At 48.0% G+C, this 22,131-nt stretch overlaps 1 protein-coding gene across 3 annotated transcripts in view; it reads right to left on the bottom strand.

Annotated features, from left to right (window-relative positions):
• The window catches only part of MAEL (maelstrom spermatogenic transposon silencer), a 999,863-nt gene that overhangs the window by 125,138 nt on the left and 852,594 nt on the right, over positions 1-22,131 (bottom strand). The window contains exons 10-11 of one of the 3 annotated variants that reach the window (XM_069202739.1): positions 10,601-10,733; positions 4,440-4,564 (exon numbers count right to left, since the gene is read on the bottom strand). In XM_069202739.1, coding sequence (XP_069058840.1) covers positions 4,440-4,564; positions 10,601-10,733 — 258 coding nt within the window. The remainder of the gene's footprint in view (positions 1-4,439; positions 4,565-10,600; positions 10,734-22,131) is intronic. The other 2 variants (XM_069202740.1, XM_069202741.1) reach the window with 2 other exon arrangements.

Here is a 22,131-nt window from a genome sequence, read left to right as displayed (position 1 = left end):
AGCCAAACGTACAGCCCGTAACTCCAACAGATTGATATGAAACACCTGTTCCTCTGGAGACCAAAGCCCTTTGATCTCCAGATCCCCCAGATGAGCTCCCCATCCTAGGGTGGAGGCATCCGTTATTACCGTGGCCACTGGTGGCGACTGCGCGAACGGCTTCCCCTGTGAAAGATTGTTGCCCGCAATCCACCACTTCAATTCCACAGCAGCATCTCTGGAGATCTTGACAGTACCTTCTAAATCTCCCTTGTGTTGAGACCACTGCCTTCGGAGGCACCACTGAAGAGCCCTCATGTGCCAGCGAGCATGCGTGACCAACAGAATGCAGGAGGCGAACAGACCGAGCAGACGAAGGACCTTGAGGACTGGAACTACCGCTCCATTTCGAAACATTGGAACCAATTCCTGAATATCTTGAATCCGCTGAGGCGGAGGAAAGGCTCGACTCAATGTTGTATCCAGTACTGCCCCTATGAACAGGAGGCGCTGAGAGGGCTCCAGGTGAGATTTGGGCACGTTCACCGAAAAGCCCAGGTCGAACAACAACTGGGTTGTTGACTGCAGATGATGCGACACAAGCTCCGGGGACTTGGCTTTGATCAACCAGTCGTCCAAGTAAGGGAATACTGCTATCCCCTTCCTTCTGAGCTCCGCCGCAACCACTGACATCACCTTTGTGAAGACTCGAGGTGCTGAAGTAAGACCAAACGGGAGGACCGCAAACTGATAGTGCTGCGACCCTACCACAAACCGGAGATACTTCCTGTGCGACTTGAGTATCGGGATATGAAAGTAAGCATCCTGCAAGTCGACAGACACCATCCAATCTTCCTTGTTCAACGCCAAAAGCACCTGTGCTAGGGTCAGCATCTTGAACTTTTCCTGTTTGAGGAACCAATTCAAGATCCTCAGATCCAGGATTGGTCTCAACTGACCATCCTTTTTGGGAATCAGGAAGTATCTTGAGTAACAACCTCGACCCTTTTCCTGCTCTGGGACCAACTCTACCGCGCCCTTTGAAAGGAGGACTTGAACCTCCTGTTCTAGCAACAGGAGGTGTTCTTCTGAACAATAAGATGGGCGGGGCGGGATGAGGGGCGGGAACTCCCGAAAGGGAAGGGCGTAGCCTTTTCCCACAATGCCGAGAACCCAAGTGTCCGTTGTGATAGACTTCCACTTGTGGAGAAAACGCTGTAATCTTCCCCCTACAGGAGAGGAGTGAGTGGGAAACGGTGGAAGCCTAAGGCTGCTTCCCCTGCTGCACCCCTCCAGAGGACGAGGAAGAGGCAGAGTGCTGTTGAGAGGCTCCTCTGGTACGGACCCCACCCCTCCCCCTCCCTCTAAATGACCTATAGGGGAGGGAAGAGGCGGGTTGCTGGAACCTCCCCCGAAAGGAAGAGGAATAAGAGCCACGCCCAAATCCCCGAAACCTCCTGAAAATTCTAGAAGAGGCAGAGGAAGAAGGAGCTTGCAGTCCTAACGATTTGGCTGTGGCTCTGCTCTCCTTAAATCGTTCCAAGGCTGAATCTGCCTTGGCTCCAAACAGTCTGTCCCCATCAAACGGGAGGTCCAGCAGGGTCGACTGCACATCCGCAGAGAACCCTGAGTTTCGGAGCCAGGCCTGTCTTCTTGCCACCACAGCCGTGCCCATCGCCCTGGCCACCGAGTCGGTCGTGTCCAGCCCAGACTGGATAATCTGGGTCGCGGCAGCCTGGGCGTCCGAGACCACATCCAAAAGACCCTGGGGAAGCTCCGTGAATGAAGACGAAATATCATCCATCAGCGCATGGATGTACCTCCCCAGAATGCACGTGGCGTTGGTGGCCTTCAACGCCAAACTGCATGACGAAAATATTTTCTTGGACTGCGCATCCAGTTTCTTGGAGTCTCTGTCTCCAGGCACCGTCGGGAAGGAACCAGGCGCTGACTTTGAGGAACAGGAGGCTTGCACCACCAAGCTCTCCGGCGTAGGGTGTCTAGAGAGAAAGCCAGGGTCAGATGGTGCAGCTCGATACCTCCTGGCCACAGCCCTATGAACGGCCGAGGAAGACACCGGCTTCTTCCACACCTCCAACACCGGATCCAGCAAAGCCTCATTAAATGGCAAGAGAGGCTCAGCTGCAGCAGAGGCCGGATGCAATACCTCTGTCAGCAAATTCTGCTTTGCCTCTGCCACCGGCAAAGGCAGGTCCAAAAAGCTCGCTGCCTTCCTCACCACAGCATGAAAGGAAGCAGCCTCCTCCGTATATTCCCCTGGAGATGAAAGGTCCCACTCAGGGGAAGTGTCCAGCCCACTGGCTGTATCCAGACCATGCAGTCCGTCTCCAGAGTCCTCAATCTCTCCCTCCTCTAGGACTCGCTGGTACTCTTGCTCTTCTAAAAGACGGAGAGCACGCCTCCTCGAATGAAGTCTCTCCTCGATACGCGGAGTCGACATGGCCTCCGCCGACGTCGAAGAACGGCGCCGATCTCCAGAAGCATCTGACGCCGCGTCCGGCGCCACAGGCAGCTTCGGCGCCGAGGCAGGAGCCGGAGGACGAGGGCAAAATCCTGACTGGGCAACCTCCGGGGCCGAAACATCCGAAGCCACCGGAGCGGCCACCGACGCCGGCACCGGCGCCGAGCCCACATTCCCAAAAGGGAGAAAGGGCGTAAAGGGTGCCGGCCGAAGAGGCGCAGGATCACCCAACGAAAAGGCCAAGGGCCCCGAAGGACCAGCCGGAGCAGCTCCTGGAGCCATCTGCTGAAAGATGGTATACATCGCATTAAGAAACGCGGTACTATCGGCTCCAGGAGTGGGAAAAGCCGGATACTGGGGTGCCTGGATCGAGGGCGACCCCGACGCCGGCCTCGACGTCTGCGACGCCGGAGAAAACACAAGAGGCTGCACCACCTCAATCACTGACGCCTGACCAGGTGAAGTCGGTGACGCCGGAGAGGGCAACGGCGTCGATGGATGCGGCGTGACCGTGGGGCTGACCTCCCAAGTCCTCCGACGCCGAGCCGAAGGTGACCTCGAACGAGACTCCTTGCTGGAGTGACGTCGTGAGTCTCTACGGCGCCGGGAGTCTCGATGACGCCGGTGAGACCTTGGCGAAGAAGACTTCTTATGATGTTTCTCCTTCTTCTTTGACTTTGCCATGAATAACTTGGCCTCGCGCTCTTTGAGGGCCTTCGGATTCATGTGTTGACATGAATCGCAAGTCGAGACGTCGTGGTCGGAGCTCAAACACCATAGACAGTCGGAGTGAGGATCTGTAACTGACATCTTGCCCCCACACTCTCGACAGGGCTTGAAACCCGACTTCCTCTGAGACATTGTTACCGCAGAGAAGACTACGCAGCAGACAATACACTGTAACCACGAAGGTAACAGTAACTCCCTCGAAGATAACCGTTTCGAATGCACGGAAAAAAGGGAACTGTCATCGGCACGTCGGCGAGGACTTCTTATTGCCTGTATGACGTCAGACGGCGTCGCGTGGGCTAGAGTGACGTCCTCGTCGACGTGCAGAGACTAGTAAGAAGATTTCCGTCAAATGCTGGCGCCATGGGAGTATTCATCAGGTGAGGAATCCACAGGTAGTTGTATCCATCAGAAATAGCCAATTAGGGACAGAGAAGTAACCACTCAACACAGGAAGCGGTCACTCAGTGGGTGTAGCCACCATAAGGTAGATGACCCATTGGTCAGTACTAGGTGCCCACTAAATACAGTATTTAGTGGGCATCCCTAAACCAGGAGAGCATTTCGACAGACAAAAGACGACTAGCACCAAGAAGATCTGAAGCACAAGAACTGTGGATGTGCTACACCATTGAAAAGGCGGCAAACCCTGACCGCCGCTGAGCTGCTGGACAACCCTTCAAAAACCCCAGAGGACCTCCAGGTTTCACAAATCGCCAGAGAACTCCCTCCAGAGTGGAAGTACCACTCTAAAAACTCAATGAAACCATCAAGCAAGGGAGGGTCACTTCACTGACCAACTGCTAACTCCCGAACCGGACACAACTGCTGAACCAAGCTGCATCTCAACAACCCTGAGGGCAAACCCTGCCAGTATGCCACGTTTGGTAGCACTGCAACCTCCAGTGGCCAAACTGTGCCAATACCCGGGGTATTAGTCAGCCTACATCGGACATAAGGAAAGACAGCCCCGCCCGGAGCTGAAAAATGACTAGGGTTAAGCCCTAATCAAAGAACTCCAGAAGCAACCCAGACCTCCTGCCAGAGTGGTCACGATGTCCTGTGAACGACCTTAGAACCAACTTACCTCCTCGAGGAATCCTTGCACACAGTTCCTGGCTTACAGATTTGCTCTGCACCCAGCCACTCCGTGCCCTGAACAGAAGAACCTACTGTGCCCTAAGGGTCCACCACCCCCTTGCGACCTCAACACTCCAAGTGGACACCAAAGATCAATTTTTAAGCTTACCTGTGCAGTGTTTTTCCAAGTTGTCCCCCCAGTGGCCCTGCACCAGCTCTAGCAACCTTCTCCCGGGAGTCACCCATACTTCTCCAGCTGGCACAGTGTGCCCACCGACGACCTCGACCAACCTGCTAAAGAAAAACTTGGTAAACCAACTGCTTGATTTTATATGTAGTTTTAAAGGTGAGCCTCCATTGATTCTTATGGAGCGTAATTATTCACAAAAATACTTTTTTTATTCAACTTCAAAAATTCATCTAAAAAAGTACTTACATTTTGATAATCTTGGTGTTAAAAATTACATAAAAATCAGAAGTATTTTTTATAAATTGGCCTAGAGATATTCCTTTGAGTGTGAGTTGAAAGTGATGCTATGAGTACAACAAATGCTTTGCACTTCTGCAAGATTGGCCTAACTGCTTGACCAAGCTACCTTAAAAATTAGAGCGTTAGGTGGTCTAGTTTTTACCCCTGGAAACCATTGTGTGGTTGCCTGGAACCCCTGCACAGTGTGCCTAGCTTTGCACACCACGTAGAGGACCAGCCTCCTACAAGAACTACTGTCCCATCTCACCGCTGCCATTCCCCCACCAAAGTCCCGGAGATGGCCATCAACCTCAAACTCACGGAAAACCCGGAGAAAAACAACCTAGCAGACCCCTCCCAATCTGGATTCAGAACCACCCACAGCACTGAGAAAGCTCTGATCTCTGCAACAGACATGCACACCCTACTCAACAGAGCTGACCTGATCCTGCTTTACCTCTCGGCGGCCTTCGACACAGTTTCCCAGCACACACTTCTCGATCACATGTGCCAGATTGGTGTAACAGGCAACGCGCTCGGATGGATGGCTTCCTCTCTCATAGGACACACCCAGAAGGTCCGCCTCTCTCCCTTTACATTGCAAGCCAAGCACAACATCTGCAGCGTTTCCCAAGTCTCATCCGTCAGCCCAACACTTCAACATCTACATCACATCACTCCGACATCGTCAGATCGCACAGCACCAACAGCATCTCCTATGCCAACACTCAGTTCGTCCTATTGCTCTCTGCCAACCTCAACTAAAACAAGCTTCCACAACTGCATGAAGAACGTTGAAGCATGAAAAAGCACAACAGCCTGAAGCTCAACACGGACAAGATGGAAGTGCTTTGTCGAACACACCGCCCTCTGGAATGACTCCTGGTGGCCATCTGAACTCGGACCCACCCCGACGCCGAAATACCCTGCCTGCCACCTTGGCATCATCCTAAATAGCGAACGCTCCATGAAAAGGCAGGTCAACACGGTCCTCAGTCTGCTTCCACACACTTAGCAGAATCTTCAACTGGCACCCCATCACCACCAGGAAGATTAATGCATATCCTCATCACCACCCGACTGGCCTACGGCAATGCACTCTATGCAGGCACCACCTCCAAACTCATGCAAAAACTCCAGATGATCCAGAATACAGCCACGAGGCCAGATTGCTCCTCAACCTGCCCAAGAGAACCCAGAAACGCCTTCACTGGCTCCCGGTCCAGAAGAGATGCCACTTTAAGCTCCTGACCCAGACCTAACAAGCCCTCTACAACTAAGGACCCACCTACTTGAACCACCGTTTCCAATTTCAACCCCCCGAACCTCTGCTCACCTTCCCCAGATCCTGTGGATTTGCTGATGCCATATGCCAGAGGATGTTCCTTCTCCCAACTCGCCATCAGAGCCTAGAACACCCTCGCCCTCCATCTTTGCACCTCGCCCATGCCCACCGATTTTAGGAAGGGGCTCATGACCCTGATCTTCAAATAAGACTTACAGCAAGCACCTGGATACACTCGCAGGTGGTAAGGCGTGCTCTACAAATATCACTTAATTGATAGAGGCCTCTGATTACCGCTGCTAGATGGCCTCCTCAAACTAACTGATGCTTCTGTAACCACAATCAGCTCTGGGTGGGGTATGGGGAGGTGTCTGCCATTGATCATATTGCGGTCCAGTATCCTCCACTTCAGGCCTTTTGCAGTCTCCTCCGAAATCTAAATACAATCAGATTTCCTGATGTTGTGCTCACTGGGATTTGTGTTTGCACTGCAAAACCCACATGCACTACCTGGTATGTTTAGCTGACAGGATGTAAGATGCCAACAACCCCAAGAACCTTACAGTTATCCGCACAGAGATCCAGGATCAAGGCTGAAACATCAAGATTATAGCCTGGATGTCTTGGCCTCTCTATGAGGTTTGGGGGAGGGAGAGGTTGCAGGGAATTGTAAGGCATGGAACTACACTGTATGTATGATGGTTCCAATGAATAGCAGCCTTAGAGAAGAAGAGGAGTGACTGGCACTTTGATAATGACTCCAATGATGTTAGGTTTGTTGTTGTCTGGAGGTGGTTGATGACTGCCTGGTGCTAGCCCACTTTCAGGAGTCACTTGTTGAGGAGGACTGGTACCACCGACCTCTAAAAATGTGCTGCGACCTGCATCTTCACTTTTGAAGGGGCACTGGAGAGGCCAAAAGGGGGCACTGGTGAGCTATGCAAACTGAAAACACTCCTGGTATACTGTGTTCTGCAGGTAGTGCCTATGGGCTTGCAGGACGGGGATATAGAAATAAGTGTCCTGCACGTCCAACTCCACCATCCAGTCTCTGGAGTCTAGGGCAGTCAGGACCTGGATTAGTCTGAGAACCTTGAATCTGTCCCTCTCTCAGAAATACACAGAGAAGAGATTGATCTAAAGTAGGACGAAGACCTCCATCCTTAGGCACAAAGAGGTAGCTAAAGTAGTACCCAGTTTCCATTTCCGAGGACATAGCACACTGAATGGCTCCTTTGGCTGAAAGGATCACCACTTCTTGCTTGAAGACTATCAGATGGTTCGCTGACAACTGCCCTGATGGTGGTGGAAGGTGTAGCGAGGTAAAATGAAATGGGAGGATGTTTCCTCAATGTACAATTTGGAGGAACCACTTATGCAGGAAATGTTGGATCCCACCTCCAAAAGAGTGAATGTGTGCTGACAAAAACATAGTAAAGCAGTTTTACAGATGCTGGAGTAGAAGGTGACTAATATGCACTCTGGCCTTGCTGTCCAGGGCGCAGTCTTGTGAACCATAGCCTCAGCTACAAAAGGAATGAAAGGATTGCTTAGTGGAGGTGTCAGGCATTTGCAAAGCTGAAAACCCAAGACCACACAAAAGGCGGTGAAAATGTTGGGGGAGCTCAGTGGCAGAAGTAGAAAGATCCAATGAATGTGCTGTGGTCCTACTATCCTTTTTTGCCAAGGAGGGGAGACCCGTCAAACAAACAGCACTTCCATCAGAAATGTTTAGATATCTTCGGCAAAGCTCAAAGACCTTATCCAGGCGTCGCGCTGAAGAGCCACACGAGTGCCCATTGCTCAACCAAAACGGTCGGCCGTATCCAAGCCACAGCATATGACAAATTTTGCTGGATTGCAGCCTTTATGAATAGCCTCTGGAAGCAACACTCGAAAGTTGGCTGGAACAGGCAGTAAAACATGTGCCACTTTGTCCCCAAGGCATGCATTGGAGTAGCAGCCTAGGCGGCCCTTAGGGAGGGACGTTGGTTTTCTAAATGTCTCTACTCTTTTAGATTCACAATCAGACAGAGTGGTAGGAAAGGCGTTGGGATTAACTTTGCTGGTGTATGCCTGCACCACCAAACTCAGGTGTTAAACACTGTGTATGGAACACTAAGTTGCTGGGATGATGGCAGCAAGTGACATGCCTGTTAACTGGTTGACCTGAATAGTTTCGACCAGGTATCCACAAGGGTATTAGTGAGAGCCTCACTGAACGGTAACAGAGGCTTCTTAGGGGTCTGATCTGGTATAAGTAGCTCAGTTAGCACATTGGTATTCACTTTCATAGTGGGGAGCTAAAAGTCTAGAATTTATGCCATCCTAAGCATAACAGCTTTCCTTCATAGCAGCACCAGTAGACGACATGAGGCCAGTACCCGAATAAGTATTCAGTCCACTGGCATCCTAAGAGTACTTCATACCAGTTATCCTCATATTGTGGAACATGATCATCAGTTTCATCATATTAGTTGTTGTCCGAGACAACGTCAAAAAGACTGAAAGTTTGGGCCCCATTATGTCGTAAGGGACAACTGATGAAATAAGTAATGCCTTCTGGATGCGTGCAAGTGGGAACTAGAAGTGATCTCAGTCAAGGTCATGGTGGATTCTGTTTGAAGTCCAACAACACAATACGCTTCTCATTCTCCTCTAGAGTCAATGGGAAGAGACCTGGCACTGGAGATGGAGCCGGTGCCCAGGTTTTTTCTGAACCAGAAACAGGCTCAAGGGGCACATACTGAGCAGAGGGCAGGCCAGCCGCCGGGAGTCTGAATGCAGTCCACTACGGGTACTTGGAGCCCAAAGGAGTACCAGAGGGAGTTAGTAAAATGCCAAGAATGTGCAGTATGACTGAAGGCCTCTACCTGCTGCTCCGCCACCAATGGACCCGACAACCCTAGCGTGCTGGGACTAAAGTCAAAATTCACACAGAGACTGAGTGGGACCAAGAGCCACGTTGATGCTCTAAGACCCTCTCTGAAATCCGGGAGTAGTGGGAAGGTGCCAAATACCGTTTTGACTTATGCTTTTTTTCCAGACTTACCCAAAGACTTAGACCACAATGATCTGCTGGGAACAACTTTGGGGCAGAAACAGGCACTTCCTTCAACAAGTTGCATCGTGGAGACTTTTGCTTGGCGATGTGAAATTTAGCCTTGTGGCCCTATATGGCCTTCGGGTTAAATCTGAGTCAGTTCTTCCAGGTCCTGGAGTTATGGTACGACCCCACATACCATAAGCATACTTTGTGACGATCCATCACAGACTTCTGACTGCAACAGTCCCTACACAGCCTGAAACTGGGATATATGTATGCGAGTGACTTACTAGTGGGAGAGTACACTTTGGTTTGCTGGTCGACCACAGGCATTATGCTATTGTCCAGTCAGAACCTAGCTATTTCAAATTTGGGTGGTGGTGGGTGTTTACTTGGTGTTTAAGCATTCTTGCACTGGCGTAATAAAGATTATTTCTCAGAAGGAGTTGTTGGCTTAGCTATTTGCTTTGTTCGATAGCCTGTCGTAGGCTTTTAGACATCTGGGCACTTGACCATCCAAGACACTGGCCTGGAAGATCTAGGAGCACTAAATCAAATATACATTTGATCTCTTACACAGCTTTTTTTACGTGTGGTGTTCTGTATCAAAGCTTGTTCGCAGATGACAGGGCTGCGTTGGAAGCATTTAAAGAGTATCACTGACCTCCAACTGATACGTATGGACAGGATCTTGCCCCAACCATCGCCAGATAGGTATGGTAGGTGCGGCAAAAAGCAAGGGTGAATACTTCCCTTTGGTTATTAGACTACACCTTTAACATATTTTCTTTTCTGCTACTTATGGAACATGCAAATTACACACCTCTTGTCCTTACCCAGAATTAAAAATGTCCAGCTGTTGAAATGGAAAGTTTCAATTCTATTAAGGGTACACAGGCAAGGATTACCCTGCCTGATAAACCTTTGAAAGGCTTGCTGCCCTTAAAATGGATATATATCTTCCCTTCTAAGATCCAAGTATTAAGCTTGAAAATATTCCAAGGTGGATTTTGATCGGATAACACTTTCTTAAAAGTTGTTTATGCAACAGTCAATGTTGGATTTCAGAATTGACAGTGGTAACAAGTTGTGTAAGTTGATACATATAGTGGTGTTAAAGGGGAGGACAAATGTAATACTATATTCATAGCAGCGGATCAGAAACCGGAATGGAGGCTTAGAGGTTCAAGACTATGCTGCTTCACATGAAGAACGAGGTGGTGCTACTTCCTCTAGAGGATTTTCTACTGAGACAGTGGCTGCTGACTGGATGAAGCTATGTCTGTGCTTTGGAATGACTCATGGGAGTTGAAGGTGTGAAAACAAATTTGTTGAGATGTTTTAGCTGTTCAATCAAAGGAGAAAAATAATGCATAATCTTTACCTCCATATCTCTAGCAAAACTGAAAATTTCCTTCACATCACCGAGGTAATATCTATATTATGTTTCATGGATTAAGATCAGAGAAGCTAGGAGAATCAAATAATTACAATTGAAATGTATAACATTCCTAGAAGAAGAAAGCCTACCTGAAAACGTCCAGCATCAAGTACCACCATTTTGGGGTTCATAGAATTATGTGGATCACTGTCTTGAAGAGGTAAATGGGCATTCGAAAGTGGGATTTCATAAAGCGGTGCTAAAGCGCTGCTAATGCAGTACCTAAAGTAGTTAAAAAAATAAATTAAAAAAAGTGATTGAGACGTGCAAAATGATCCAGACAATCTAAACATTTAAAATAATTACTGACGTAGAACACCACATACCACCAACACACACTTTTTTAGAAATGTAACAAACATTTTGTACCTTTTAGGTCTAGCAACTTTAGTCTATAAGTGGTTGCATATAAGAAACTAATGAGAGCCTTGAGCCAAACATTTTAAAAATGAGAAGAAAGTTTACAATCTATGACCATTGTATGCAACCGGTGCCAACTTTTTTCCCTCTACAATTAAAAGTTAAATGGAAAAAAAGCATTGGCAGACTAGTCTGGATTTTTTAGGAAAAGGTTATTGAGGGGTGTGCTTGCCTGTGGTTGGACGTGGTCATGTTAAGATGTGTAAATGGTATGCCCCTTGTATTTAAGTACCCTCTTTTTGGCAAGGTTACTCCCACTTTTTACCTGTAATCAGTGTGCTTAGACTGTTTTCACTGGGATCCTGCTAACCAGAACCCCAGTGATTGTGCTCTCTCCATCCAAATATGGTTGCCTGGGACCTTTGTGCACTCTACAATTGGCATACTCGTGTCCCCCTTATAAGTCCCTAATATATGGTACTTAGGTTCCCAGGGCATTGGTACACAAGAGGTACCCCTTGGGCTGAAGCATATATAGTGCTACCCATGGGGTAGCATGCAAAATGTGACTGCAGGCCTGCCATTGCAGCCTGCGTGAAAAGGTGCATGCACTCTTTCACTACAGGTTACACCATCATGTCACTGTAAGTCACCCCTATGGCAAGCCCTTCCAGCCCAAAAAGCAGGATAAAGGTTCCTGTGTGTGAGGGCACCCCTGTTCCAATGCACTGGACTTCGGAAGTGCTTGGAAGCCATTTGTGGTCCAGCTACAAAATGGTAACTCCGAACCTGGGCATGTTTTGTGTCAAACATGTCAGAATAATATCCCAATTCTAATGTCAGTATTGGTGGCATGATTCCATGCACTCTGGGGACTCCTTAGAGGTTGCCCGGTAATGCTCCTACCAGTCTTCCAGGGTTTTACAGGCAGCCCACACTGCTGCCACCCCTCAGACAGGGTTCCTCCCTCCTGCTGCTTGACCAGCTCAGGCAGGGGATTTCCTGTGGGTTGGGGAAGCAACATCTTCTCCCTTGGAAATAGGTGCTACAAGGCTGGGGAGGGGTAGCCACCCTAAGCCACCGGTTTTCTTTGAAGCCCTCCTTGCATAAACTGGCTTGCACCAGTCCAGGGACCAGCGGTCCTTGCTATGGCACAAAATGGGACAACGGAAAGGGGAGTGACTGCTCCCTTGTCCATCACCACCCCAGGGACAGTGCCCAGAGCTCCTCCAGGTGGCCACTTGATTTTGCTATCTTGAAAACAAGATCTGCAGAGGTCTCTAGGAGCATCTGAGTGGGCAGATTAGGTAGGTGACGTCAGTGACCCTCTCCGATAGGTGGTCACCGTGCAAAGTGATCAAACCTCCTCTTAGGGCTATTTAGGGACTCCCTTGTGGGTGTGTCCCCAGATTCAGCACGTAAGACTCCACCAGGACTTCTCTGCATCAAACTCTTCTGCTCCTGGCCATCAGTACCATAACTCAAAACTTCAGGAACCAACAAGACTACAACACCCGAGACGACTTCGCCTTGCAAAATTGGTTCCCCAGCTTCTTCCAGTAATTGCAACATTTCCACTGCTGTGCATCCTCTAGGGTCGGCAAGACATCAGCTGCACCCGGAAGTAAGAAGGAATCTCCCTTGGAGTGAAGGAGTCAGTCCCCTGCATATGCAGGCACCTACAGCAACAACGTCTGGCAGCATGGATCTGCCCTCCTCTGGAACTGCATGGGTTTTGCAGCAAAGGTGGTGGTCCGGCGTGGTCCCTTTGGTCCTCTCTGCCCTCTCTCCATTTTGGGAGGTAGGGAGCCCTTGCTTCTCCTTGCAGAACAGTACACCTGTGCACTTCGAATCTTACAGCAATCAAGGCTTGTTGACTCCTGCTCCAAGGGATCTTCAGGCTCCAAGTAGTCCCAGCCTCCAGCACTTCATACTTCCAAGGACAGTCTTCTCTCTGCTGTTCCAGCCACGTATGCTGATTGGACCTCACTGCAACTTACTGTGCCTGCTGCCAGTGGTGTGTCTGTGACAGATTCTGCTGGCTCTCTAAACTGCTGAGGGGTCAGCCTGGACTCTCCACCAAGGGTTGAGTCCCCAGGACCTTGCTGGTCCTGTTCAGCCTTGCAACTCATCTTTTGCTCAACTCGCATTTGCCAAGACTTGTTTGTGGTTCTCCTGACCACTGACTGACTGCAACCCGGTGACCGAGGTGGTACATCATCTGCACAGCTCCCATGCTCCACAGCTGATTATCTTCTACCCCCGTCGACCCGGATCTTCATCCACAGAAGGGTGAGTAGTGGCTCCTGTCCAGTCTGGACACTCCATCGTGGATTGGATTCTGTCCCCTTCTTTTGCAGGTCCTCTTCTTCCAGAATCCACCTTTGGGGTCGTCTGGTCTTGCACAATCCTGGTCGCAGGGGGCCACCTAGGTACCCACCTCTTGGGGGGGGGGGGGGGGGGGGGGGGGGTCCAGTGTTCTCTCAGCTCCCCTCTAACGACTCCATGTCCTTGAGTGGGGGATTTCACTTTGCATTCCACTACTTTATGGTATCGTTTGGCACTCCCCTAGGGCCCTAGCTATTTTCTATAGTTTCTTGCCAATGCTGTTGGGGGGGGGGGGGGGGGGTGTAGTGGAAGAGAAGCAAAATTGTACTTACCTCCAGTTGGGGGACTGCCTATAAGTAATCTAGTTCAGTGCAGTAATGAAGTACTTTTATTTCTATAACATTGTATGGTTCCTTTCAGGTGTGATAAGTTGCTGTGTAACTGCTGTGGTATTGCAAGTGCTTTACACTCCTAGATAAGTCGTGGTTGCTTATTCACAGCTACCTCTGGAGAGCCCTGGCATCCTAGACACTGTCTTCATTCACTAATAGGGGTTGCCTGGAGCTGGTAGGTGTTCACCAAACACAAGGCCAGCTTCCTACACCCTTGCATCAAGGTCTTCTCTCTCGGTTCTGCAGGCTAACTGCCCTAGTACTCAGTCTTGCATGTGCACTGAATGCTTTTCTGTGGTACAGAGCAGAGCTCTGTGGTCTGGATGATGACTATCAGCTCCCTAGCCTGTAGATAACGGGCATTCATGGCAGCAATAAGACTGTACTGCAGGACTATCCTTTTTCAGTCTGGCAGGGAGGGACACACGGTTTGTAAAATTGGTCTACCAGTCCCCTGTAATCGGGTGAGATGCCCATCCATGTACTGCATGTGTATACATTATTGCTGTGTGTACAGGATGAGTGCATGGCACACTCATTTTTGTATTTCCTGCGTCCAAGTTGTAACTAAGGCAGAGGACTGGAGGCGCTCCCTCAAGGCAATGTGAATTGCAGTTTTTCTCCAGGACATTGGAGAGATCATCTGCAGTGTCACATCTTTGGCTGTGGAGGAGACAGAAAGCCCCACTACAGAACAAAGATTTCCATCCTGCCCTTTCCTGAAATGGCTACCAACAAAAGGTTGGCAGGTAGTTTAGTGGGGGAAGACTCCATTTTTAGGTCTCTCAAGACAGAAGACTCGCAGCTTAACCCCACCTTCCTGCTAGCAGTTTACTAAGACAACTGATGCTGAGTAGGATTGGAATGAGGTGCTCAGAATCTATCTTCGATGACTGTTGGAATACAGATCTACTATCAACATTGGTATAAAGATGAGGCAGGCACTTCCAGCTAATGTGGCAAGATTTCTCTACCCGAATCAGGGGAAGCCCTGTAGGCTTTGGGTAACCACAGCCAACTATTCCTGCCAGCTTCAAGACAAGACATTTGGGAACCTTGACTAGAACGGTCAGAAGGGGCTATTTGGGCCACGCTCTGAGGGAAAGTGAATGACAACTGATCAGAAGGGACACTGGAGGTACCCGTGCATGTGGGAGATGTTGTGAAAGATAGAGACTGAAAAGGAGCCTAAGTGGTACATACCAAGGACTACTGCTTTAACAAGCACTGTAAGGTTGTGGCCCGGTGTAGGAAAGTAGCCTCTTCCTAGCATGGTTACTCCGACTTTTGGCGTGTCTGTCAGTGTGTTGGACTGTCTACTGAGATCCTGCTAATCAGGACCCCGGTAGTTACGCTCTCTCCCTTAAATTATGGTTATTGGCATACTGGTGGCCCCTAGTACATGGTACCTAGGTACCCAGGGCATTGGGGTTCCAGTGGATCCCTATGGGCTGCAGCATTTCTTTTGTCACCCATAGGGAGCTATTGAAAAGGCTTCTATAGGATTGCCATTGCAACCTGTGTGAAAAGGTGCATGCACCCTTTCACTGCCATCTACACTGCAGCAGGTCACTTATAAGTCACCCCTACTGCAGGCCATTTTCCCAGACTTCATGAGTGTGGGGGACGCCATTTTACGCGTGGAGTGGACATGGTTCATTACCTATGCCCAGCTACATAATGTTAACTCCGAACATAGGCATGTTTGGTATCGAACATGTTGGAATCATACCCCAATGCTTTTGCAAGCATTGGTTGTATGATTCCATGCACACCAGAGGGCTCTTTAGAAGACCCCCAGTATTGCCATTCCAGCCTTCTGAGGTTTTCCAGGCAGCCCCAGCTACTGCCACCTCTCAGACCAGTTCCCCCCCCAACCTCCTGGGTGGAGTCGACCAGGTCCCTCCTGGTTCCAGGCAGCACCATTTTCCGCTAACTGCGAGCTTTGTGTGTGCCAAGGCTTGTTGGCTGAATCCAGCAACGCAAACCAGACTGCAATCATCCATCCGGCGTGGGGCATCTTCTGCACCAACCAGGAACCAGCATCTGTCTTCTTGGGTGCAGTACTGTCTGTTCACCAGTGGTGGTTCTTTTGCTCCTTCATCCGGATTAGCAGGGGCTCCTGTTCTCCCTGGACTCTTCAGTGCTTCTTGGACTTGGTCCCCTTCTTCCACAGTTCTTGAGGTCCAGGAACCCATTGTTGGTGTCTTGCTGTCTCTTCTGGTTCTTGCATAATCTTTCTTGTGTGTTCTAGGAAAGTTACTGTGATTTACTCCTGCTTTCCTGGGCTCTGGGGTGGGTTCTATTACTCACCTTTGGTGTTTTAGAATACTCCCAGCCCCCTTCTACGCACTACACTTGTCTAGGTAAAAAAACAAATTTCGCATTCCACTTTAAGTATATGGTTTGTCTTTCCACCAGGCCCATTTCTAACTATTGTGATTTTCACTATTTGCACTGTTTTCTAACTGTTTTTACAGCTATTTCTGCATACTAGTATATATAATTTGTGCATTACTTACCTCCTAAGGGAGTATAGTCTATGGTATTTGTTGGCATTTGTGTCACCAAAATAAAGTACCTTTATTTTTGTAACAGAGTATTTTCTTTCATGTGTGTGAGTACTGTGTAACTACAGTGGTATTCCATGAGCTTTGCATGTCTCCTAGTTAGGCCTTGGCTGCTCATTCACACTACCCCTAGAGAGCCTGGCTTCTAGGCACTCTACATTTCACTAATAAGGGATAACTGGACCTGATAGAAGGTGTAAGTACCTTCGGTACCCACTACAAACCAGGCCAGCCTCCTACACCCGGGAGCCCCTGCGTGTCTCCACAGCATGGACAGAACTGTGGCTCCCTCAAATCAGGCAATCAAGACGAGTTCAAATCTATATAATTGAGCACATGAGCACCAAGAAATATAACTTTAACAGACAGAAGACTCAGGATCACAATCTGATCTTCCTAAAAAAAGAATCAAGAGTGTTAGAGGAAAACCTCCATTGACAGGGCAGCCTGGGTCTATACCTGAGTTCTTACTGTTATGACCATGAGTGGGGAATTTAATTTGTTTGCCTCATTGGTTTTCTTACTGGGCCCAGGCTGGAACCTAAACGGCAAGATATCCTAAGTGATGTGCACTACAAGTCTGATGCAGCCTCCTCAATGGACACTGGTGCTGTCTACTCACTTGGTTCACCATGCCGGGGCCATAATAGACATTGGCTGTGAATAAGCTGAAGGCACTACCCTCCACACTAGCTCTGCCATGCCAACCAGGAAAGAACAGGCACTATCTTGATGACTGATAGGGCACTATCATGTACCATGGGAAAATACCAGCTGGATTGAATAAAATACCCATAAAGATGGGAAGGGAGTAATCAGAAGTGCCAGCTCCCAACAAGTCAATCCCTCCCATTCCCCCCTTTTCCCACCTAAGGACACAGTATTCCTGATCCTCTCAAGAAGAAATACTAATATTCTTCAGGAGTATTTGCCTCTTAAATTTACATACAGTATGCTTGGTGTGTGTGATAAGAGTAGTTAATTTTCGAAAGACTCAGCATTGTCTAGCCAGCAAAATATTAATGTTTGTTGTTTTGTAGAGTTCGTAACCCCACACCACGCCCACAGAGTGAGACTTCACTTCAACTGCACTAACCAGATAAGCCAGATACATGGGTGTACATGGTGCTCAGTATTAGGCACAATAGTAAGATGAAGCCACAGGACACCAGTAGCAAAAGACAGATTGACAGTCTCTCGGACCTAGGACTCATGATTCCTGAAAAAGTTCCAAAAGAATGAATTACAAAGTTAATGAGGGAGTGACTTGGTGCGTAGATGGATGAACTGGTGAGTGAGCATCAGCTGCAAGAGGTGGACAATGGTTTCCTTATGTAATTTTCACTGTAGAAATTCCCTCACTCGTTGCCTTATCCATTTTCTTCATCCTTTCGTGTCACAGCCATAAAAAAAAAGGTACTTACCAGTACACTACAGAAATTATCTCTTTCATAGATTCACCTGCTTGAAGCTTCCGGGTCGCGAGGTGGAGGTCCCACAGTAAAAACAAAAGTAGTATAAAAAAAAAAGCATGAAGCACAAAACTTAAACAAGTGACATTGTTAACCAATTCACATAATTTTAATAAGAATCAGACTTGAGCCAATAAGGTAGCCGCTCCTGAATCACTTTCCCCTCAAGGGCAAGCATACATCAGATTTCCCAGCAAAAAGTGCAAAGGTAAACTAGAGGCGGTAATAAAGTGGTGAGCTTCTTTAGGGGGGCCACGAGGGTGGCGGTTCACATGTGTACAGGTGAGTTGTTTTTTCTCAATTATTGAATCTTTAATAGCTTCACATGCTCCAATCCTAATATCAAGCAGTGAACGATGTACGAGAATGTTCTCTAAGCGGAAGTGGGAAGCATATATTAAGGTTAACATCCAATTATATAAAGAAGGAGCTCACATAAATGAAATGAATAGTGAAGTACTGCTTGATCCATTGCTGCATCGTCCATTGTTGTGGCATCCAGGCAGTAATGTCTCAAATGTATGCCTTTTAATTCCAGGTAGGAGTTCTGCACTCTAGTAAGGATACACCAGCAAACAGAGCATTAGATGTAGCAGCACCTGCTGAGTGTGGTCTAAGTTTACCATTCAAAGGATATCTTTCTTTACCATGGAAGACCCAATGGGTTTTGTACCCTGTCCAAGCATATCCTTTTTTCAGAGGCGCACAGGCTATTCGGAACAGATCAGACTTTCTAAACGTCTTCATTTCCTCAATACAAAATGTAAGCATCTTTTTCTATCAAGAGTATGAAGTGCTCTTTCTGCTGCATTAGCTGGATTTCCAATCAACTTGCAAATAACTATTATATTTAGATGGAAATACAATGGCATTTTAAGAATAAAATGAGGACTGTTCCTAAAAATGACCCTGTCATCTCTGTTGTACGTACAGAACTTTTATAGCAAAAGCTTGAATTTTAGTAATCGATCTTGCAGAAGGAAGGGCTAACAAAGCCATCTTCCATGATCGATATTTCATATCTCCCTTATGAATAGGCTCAAGCAGGCTTTTTATCAATTGTGAAAGTCCTATATTTAAGTGGCATGAGAGAGTAAGTTTTTTGATGAAAGGAAAAACTCTGGAGAGTTTTTTTTTTTTTTTTTAAGAGAACTCTATGAATAGTCTGCTGGACCAGAGTAATGTTTGGTCTGAAGATCTTTAAAACCCAACGATTACTACTAGAGGTGGACTTTCACTAAATTACGAGAGACCGTAGCATGCCAGATGCAACAAGAAAGGCACAATCTGTTCAGGTAGAGAGCAAAAAGGGTGAACGCTGTTCTGAGGGCACCAAAGGGAACCCATTAAGCTTTATACATTTTATTTGATGTTTCTGCTCTGGCATTTGCCAAAAGTTCTCTACAATCATCTAAGATATTCAAGGGGTTGAATTCAATGTATTCAGGAGCCAGTAAGACAAACAAACTCCAGTACTGGATGAACATCTTGACCTTTTTTCATTGCTAAAATCCCTCGTGTTGGGCTGGATATTGCATTGTTCCAATAGGAGAAGTAGCTTCTGTATCAATGTCTTTGCCATGTTCCAACAGAAGTAGCTTATGTTGTCTTTGCAACGCTAGAGCTATTAGAATATTCTGATATGGCTCTCTTTTTATCTTCTGAGTCTGGGTATCAAAGGAAGAGGGGGAAACACAAAAGCAAATATCCCTGTCCAGGTTATTTGGAAGGCATTACCCCATGGTCCCATCTGTGGAATCTGCTGGCGAAGTATCAACATTTATGGTTGAGTGATGTTGCAATTAAGTCCAACTTAGGGCTTTCCAATTTTTTAAAGATTTGACAGTTGGTGCTGGTCCAATCCCACTTATGGCATGTTCTGCTGAGTGTCCACCACTAGTTCGTCTACCTTTAATAATATTTGATGTTCTTATGTACATTTTCAGACGTTTTATACTTTTTTGGCGAGTAGGTATGACTATTCCTTACCGCTTGTTCAATAAGTACATTGTTTGCTACTGTGGGTACCAGGCTAGCAACAATTGTTTTATTCTCAGGAGAATGGACTGAATTCCTAGAGACGGTCCTTAGCTGTAGAAGACGGATGTGCATCTTCCTCTCCTGAAGTAACCATTTCCTGCTATTTACGAGACCTTGCAGACAGACCTCCATTCTTCCAGGGATGAATTTCTGCTCACAACAAACTGATGCTTTGGCGCTATGAATGTCAGGCCTGTTGATATGTTGTCTTGCTTCATCTACCAAACCACAGATCATTTCACTGCCATAGTGATTCAAATTACATCTTTGAAAGATACTTGACTTTGAATTCATTGTTTGTTTATCTGCTCTTAAAAGTGTCTCATAAAGGAAACAGTTTGGAATTAGGGGTATTGAGGATGACCATCCCAAAGGACGATCTGTATATTCAAACAGAAACACGATGCAAGCTGCCAAATTTGTGAGTTGCTGAATCTTTGCCTTCATGGTGAAGGCTTTGCAGAAGACTTATCAAAATTGCTCTCAGAAATGTTAATTCTTTGCTGGCTGGAAGAGAGAAGATTTTTCCTTCTTGAGTTTTAAGCCTAGATTCACGAACAATAGAAGACAGGCCTCTGTGGATTGTGTTGCTAAGCCTAATGAAGGACTCATGAGCCAGTCATCTAGATATGGAAAGATCTCATGCCGTCACTTCTCAAATAAGCCACTACCAGCGGGATGCACTTGGTGAGTATTCAACAAGTGGACACAAGACCAAAGAGAAGAACCTTAAACTGATAATGGCAGCTCGCCAACACAAATTTGAGATATGTTTGATGTTTTACATCAGTGTGGATATGAAAATATGCATCCTCAAGCTTTAACCTCTTCTGTGCCTTGGACGAGATTATCTCGTCCAAGGCTACAGTTCCCCTGTGCCTTGGACGAGATCATCTCGTCCATGGCACAGGGGAACTTGGGGGCGCGCCCCCCGTGCACCCCCCTTCCCCCCCCCCAAGTCGGGGATGGAAGGGGAAGACCTTCCCCCCCCACCCCTGACCCCCCCCACCCCCCCTGTGACGTCAGCGCGCGCGCGCTGATGTGTCACAGGGGCCTCCCTCGTCGCGCTGGAAGCTCTGCTTCCAGCGCGATTGAAAAAGAAATGCAAAAGCATTTCTTTTTCAATCACTTGGGAGGCCCGGAGGGGCTTCAAAGGGAAGGAAAAGTATTTCCTTCCCTTTGAAGTCCCTCCGAGGGTTTCAAAAGCCGGATTGCTTGCAATCCGGCTTTTGAAACCCCACTAGACACCAGGGATTTTTTTTTTTTCTTAGAAATTGACAAAAGGGAGCGACCCCTTGGGCAAGGGTCGCTCCCGGGGGGGCATTTTTTTGAAAAGGCCTTTTCTGCCCCCCCTCGGCCTTATTAGGCCGATCTGCCCCCAGGGGGGGCAGAAACCTCTAGGCACCAGGGACCAATTTTTTTTTTTTTTTGTTTCATTTTTTTTTATTGAGGTGGGGAGCGACCCCTTAGGCAAGGGTCGTTCCCCTTGGGGGAAAATTATATTTTGGCCATTTCTGCCCCCCTTGGGGGCAGATTGGCCTATTTTGATGAGGCCAATCTGCCCCCAAGGGGGGTAGAAACCACTAGACACTAGGGATTTTTTTTTTTTTTTTATTGTTATTGACAAAAGGGAGCGACCCCTTGGGCAAGGGTCGCTCCCAGGGGGGCATATTTTTGGGAAGGCCTTTTCTGCCCCCCCTGGGGGCAGATCGGCCTACTATTAGGCCGATCTGCCCCCAGGGGGGGCAGAAACCTCTAGCCACCAGGGACCATTTTTTTTTTTTTGTTTCATTTTTTTTTTTGGTGGGGAGCGACCCCTTAGGCAAGGGTCGCTCCCAATGGGGGAAAATTATATTTTGCCCATTTCTGCCCCCCTTGGGGGCAGATTGGCCTATTTTGATGAGGCCAATCTGCCCCCATGGGGGGTAGAAACCACTAGACACCAGGGAGTTTTTTCTTTGCGTGAATTTCACGCAAAGGGAGCGACCACTTAGGCAAGGGTCGCTCCCTGGGGGGGGGGAGTGGAATTTATTTTAGGCCATTTCTGCCCCCAGGGGGGGAAGAAACGTCTAGGCGCCAGGGCAATTTCTTTTTTTGTGTTTTTTTTTTTTTGTTCTTTTTTTTTTTTTTGAGATGGGGAGCGACCCATCAGGCAAGGGTCGCTCCCCTGGGGGGCAAATTGTATTTAGACCATTTCTGCCCCCGGGGGGAGGGGGGCAAATTTATTTTAGGCCATTTCTGCCCCCCCGGGGGACAGATCGGCCTATTATTAGGCCGAACTGCCCCCGGGGGGGGGGGCAGAACACTCTAGGCGCCAGGGCAATTTTTTTTTTGTGTTTTTTTTTTTTGTTCTTTTTTTTTTTTTTTTTTTTAGAGATGGGGAGCAATTTTAGGTCAATCTGCCCCCAAGGGGGCAGAAACCACTAGGCACCGGGGATTTGTTTTTTGGCGCCAATGT

This window comes from Pleurodeles waltl, chromosome 8, assembly GCF_031143425.1.
Source record: "Pleurodeles waltl isolate 20211129_DDA chromosome 8, aPleWal1.hap1.20221129, whole genome shotgun sequence".
Classification (NCBI taxonomy): domain Eukaryota; kingdom Metazoa; phylum Chordata; class Amphibia; order Caudata; family Salamandridae; genus Pleurodeles; species Pleurodeles waltl.
Note: the sequence above shows the minus strand (reverse complement) of the source record. Positions and strands in the feature narration are given on the sequence as shown.